Genomic DNA, 4,606 nt, shown 5'->3' on the forward strand with positions numbered 1-4,606 from the left:
GATTAAATAAACTGGGCTCAAGATTATGCATAAAGAATGCATAAGAATTCTGGCAGAAATTATCACATTTGGTAAAGTGAAAGTAGAAAATGTTCATTATTTTGTCCTAGGGAAATATCCAGCAACTTCTCATCTCTTTTTTTCCTAGTTATGGAAAAAAAGCTTCCCACTTAATTTCTTTTAATGCATTTATAAGAATAATAATACCCTCTTATGGAAAGGACCAGTCTTCTCCAAAGACTGGTCTGAATCCACCAGCAGCTCTGCAGAAGAAGGATGGGCAATCTCCCAAAGGAGGACCCTTGCAATTTACTGCATCTGAAAACCTGCTGGAGAGTCAGCTATGGGTAAGCTCTGACTCAATGGTACATAACAATCAACAAGTGATATTGATCATCTCAGCCAAATCTTCAGAAAATAAACTTAAGTAATTTATGAACTTGCCTTACATGAATTGTTTAAAACCTTAGAATGATTTCTCATTGCAATTACTGTAAAATCCAAACACTTTATATTATTCACTTAGTAATCCATACATGTTTAAGCAGTATTTCCAACATTAACTTTAACCATTTCACATTCACTTATTATACTTCAGTATAATAGGCTTTGTTATCCCCTTCATATATACCAAGTCCATTGCATCTTTAAATTTCTGCATTTCCTGTTCCATCAGCATAAAATGTTCTTTCCTTAGAACATTTAAACATTTCAGTCAAATACCTGCCATCTCCTTAAGAAGCAATCTCCTCAAGAGTCCATGCTTGGTGACTAAAAGTTAATTGGATACTTCCAAAATATAGTCACAATCTAGTATTTTCTTTGTTTTTAGTCTCTTCAGAATAATGTTTCTACATTAAGCCATGTTTTCTATTTACTATCTTAATATCTAACAATTTTTGCTAGGAGGTACATCGAGGAAAGGAGTAACTTTATCTGCCTCATGAATAGTTCTTCCTCCAATGCTTAGAATTGGACTGATTAATGATCAAAACACAATTTTAAATAAGTAAAATAATTTCCAAAGGATTTTCTGGGAATAGGTTTTCTAATTGTTTTTTCATCTAACTATATGTCTATTAAGTAATCTTCTCATAGAAGCTTTCACTTCCTGGTTGCGGAGGGTATAAATTACAGGATTCAATAAAGGAAAGATCACCGTGTGGAAGAGAGAAACCACCTTGTCAGCTGAAAAAATTCTAAACGGGCGAGTGTACATGAAAATAGCAGGTCCAAACATAAGAAACACGATGATAATATGAGTGGTGCAGGTCGACACAGCCTTGTTCTTCCCTTCAGAAGAATGTCCTCTTAAATGAAAAAGGAGTACAGCGTACGAGGTCAGAAGACCCAGAAAACACAGGAGAGTGAGCAAGCCATTGTTGGAGACAATCAGGAGCTCCACTACAAAGGTGTCTGTGCATGCCAACATGATGATCTGTGGGGCATCACAGAAGAAGTTATCCAGTTGGTTTGAGCCACAGAAGGGCAAGTTAAGGATAAGTGCCACTTGTACAAAAGAATGAGCAAAACTTCCAAGGAAGAGAGCGAACATTAGTGCATAGCAAACACTAGGTTTCATGATAGCCGAATAGTGTAAAGGTCGACATATGGCAATGTAGCGGTCAAAGGCCATGAAAACAAGAAGGAACATTTCCCCCACTCCAAGGAAGTGCAGGAAGAAGAGCTGAGTGAGGCAGCCACTGTAGGAGATCACCTTCTTCTCAGAGAAGAAGTCGGCCAGCATCCTGGGAGCCACTATGAAGGAGTAGGATGCATCCAGGAAGGCTAGGTTTCGCAGGAAAAAGTAAAGAGGTGCTGAGAGACCAGGGTCTGATATGATGGTGAGGATGATGAGGAAATTCCCAGGGAGGATGATAAGATAGAAAACCAAGATGAGAAAGAAGACCAGAAGCTGGAGATCTCTGGACTGAGTAAGACCAAGAAGTATGAATTCTGTCATCACTGTGCTATTTCTCAGCTCCATCTCTTTGGCCTGTGGTAAATTGAGAAGAGGATTTATTTCTATCTTGTCCAACTAATTCAAAGTTCTTAACTAATTAAAAATGTTTAACATGAATGACTTTAGCTGAAAATAATGCATGTTAACTCTTTCCACTCTCCTGAGTAAAACTCCTCGTTCCTTTATTCTTGTAAATTTCAACACAAACAAAAATCACTAATCTTAGGTCAATATTCTTATTCAATGATTTGCTTCTATAGAATTCTTCAGCACGTTAAGAGTCCTTCACCTTGGAATTCCTACCTTTTTGTATCATATAAAAAATTTCTTATGGTCCCCAGACATATGACTTTGAACACCAGCCTTTGACTTTTGGGGGAAGTGTTACCTTAGGTTTAGCTATTTTGAGATATTAGACCTATTTCTTTCTCAATTACACATTCCATTAAGTATTTTCTTCCTTTGATTTCTATGGATTTTCCAGTTCCCAGATAGGGGTTCTATGTTTTCTTTGTCATTTCCTAACAATCTGTTTTACTGCACTCCCACTAGTCTGATATTCTCATGTGTACTGTCTTCAAAGTGATACCCAGCATCCCCCAAAATTACTCTACCTCTCAAGTAACTTAGAGGTAATTGCCAAGATTTATCCCTTTTTGTGAATAAAAAGGGCTAGATATAACTTTTGTTGTCATTTCACATCTCATTTCTGCACTTCCTATGTAATTTGCTATCTCTGAAAACTATCAGTCAGTTAAGGTCAGTTGTGACTATAGAGTATAGAACAACAAAATTATATATGTATATATAGTCACTGTTGGATTTGGAGTAGGGTAGTGTGACCAGGTGGTCACTTGTGGTTGCTGTGAGGCTGAACACTGTGACACTGATTTGTCAAATGCGTTAATGGTTGGCTACCCAATGTGGACAGAGAGTGGGGCGGAGCTCCCAGATTGAAACAAGTTTAGAAGGAGGAGTGGCATCCACTTCCATAATAGCTTGCCTCCGGAAACCTATGAACCTGGAGAGAGGATGAGAGACACCCAAACGTCAAGGACTCTCCTTCATAGGGTCGCTTTGAGTCACCTGTAACTTAAGGGCATTTAACAACAATAAGTTATTGTTGTTGTGGTGGTGGTGTACAATCAAGCTGGAGTTCAGAGACAGTTAATTGCATGGGAGGAGATTGCTCATCCTTCTCCTGCAGAGCGGCTCATGGATCCAAACCATGGGCTTTCAGGGTCGCAGCACAGATTCTTATCTACTTCTGTCTATCGATATATGTTTATTTTCACATCTCAGGAAAGTACACGAGGAAATATACACTGCTCTGGAATCAGTTATGACTCACAGTAACCAGGTATAACATAGTATTAACACACATAGGGTTTTTAACCCTTTAAAGCGTTACAGAATCTACAAAAGTAGATTCCTTCACCTTTTCCCTGCTAAGAATCTGCTAGGTTCAAACCATCAATCTTTCACTAGAAGGCGACCACTGTAACCACTGCACTCGTGTATGTTACAAACTCCCTCATTGACATCAAGCAAAATCGACCCACAGTAGACTCTCCAGCTGTAGATGTCATAAGAGGGGATTGTCCATCTTTCTCCCATGGAGCAGTTGGCAGATTCAAATTTCCTGTTTTTTGGTTGGCAACACAATTCTTAGCCCACTAGGCCACAATACAACTCCCTTTACATGTATATGGTTTATTGATATACATGGATATACTTAAATATATTTAACAATCTATTTCATTCTTTTAAAAAAATTTACTTTTTAATGACTATACTATAAACAATAAATTGCTACAGTGGAGTGTATATGTTGAGTCCAAACCAAATAAGGAAGGTATATGCTAAAACATATTTTATTACAGGGATTTTTTTTAAAAATCTGAAAATTTCTTCTCTATAGCAAATTATAGAAATGCAGTGTGTAACAATATATCTTGTGCTATTTAATGAAATAATCCATATTTTAAGCTCCATGAAACATAATTATAGAGAGGAGGGGGAAATCTCTTGACAGAAAGTGTTAGTGAAAGGGACCTAGAAAAGGAAGACAGAGAAGTGAGAAAAATAAGGAAGAGAAGAGAAACAGAAAAGTCCAAATAGCAGAGATCAAGTCCACATGGTGGCATAGAGTATATATATTTGGAAACATTAAAACTATTTGCTCTTATGCATCTATAAAGCTTAATAGGATGGTTAGTACAGAAGTTTCTATAAATAACTTGCCAAAAATGTAGAACATATGAAAGCAATACAACACATTAGCTCATATATCCACAGAAATACCATGCGTGCACAAACGTAAAAGCCAGAGACTAAAGGACAATTTTATTAGATAAGCATTCTTCTAGCTAAAAGAAATACCTTCAAAAAAGGAATCCAGAAATTAAGACTCTCTGCAAGAGTGGAAACACACACACACACACACACACACACACACACACACACACACGCGCGCGCGCTCCACCCCCATAATTCCACAACTTAAGCCAAAACAGTGTGAAGAAACTGAAACAAAAATTTGAGTCAACAATATTGTAGCTCTAATTTTTCTTGCAATTTCAGCCACTTAAAGAAGCTCTCACAACAGAATGGTAAATTCATAACTACTAAGGAATTGACCAA

General features: G+C 37.3%; 1 protein-coding gene across 1 annotated transcript; it reads right to left on the reverse strand.

Annotated features, from left to right (window-relative positions):
- Positions 1–1,060: 1,060 nt before the first annotated feature.
- On the reverse strand, positions 1,061–1,987 carry LOC102861129 (olfactory receptor 4N5-like). Its single transcript, XM_006883262.1, has one exon. It carries the CDS (start codon positions 1,985–1,987, stop codon positions 1,061–1,063), a length of 927 nt encoding a protein of 308 aa, XP_006883324.1.
- Between the last annotated feature and the right edge of the window lie 2,619 nt (positions 1,988–4,606).

Source organism: Elephantulus edwardii, unplaced genomic scaffold, assembly GCF_000299155.1.
Source record: "Elephantulus edwardii isolate Elephantulus edwardi_28Jun2011 unplaced genomic scaffold, EleEdw1.0 scaffold00026, whole genome shotgun sequence".
Taxonomy (NCBI): domain Eukaryota; kingdom Metazoa; phylum Chordata; class Mammalia; order Macroscelidea; family Macroscelididae; genus Elephantulus; species Elephantulus edwardii.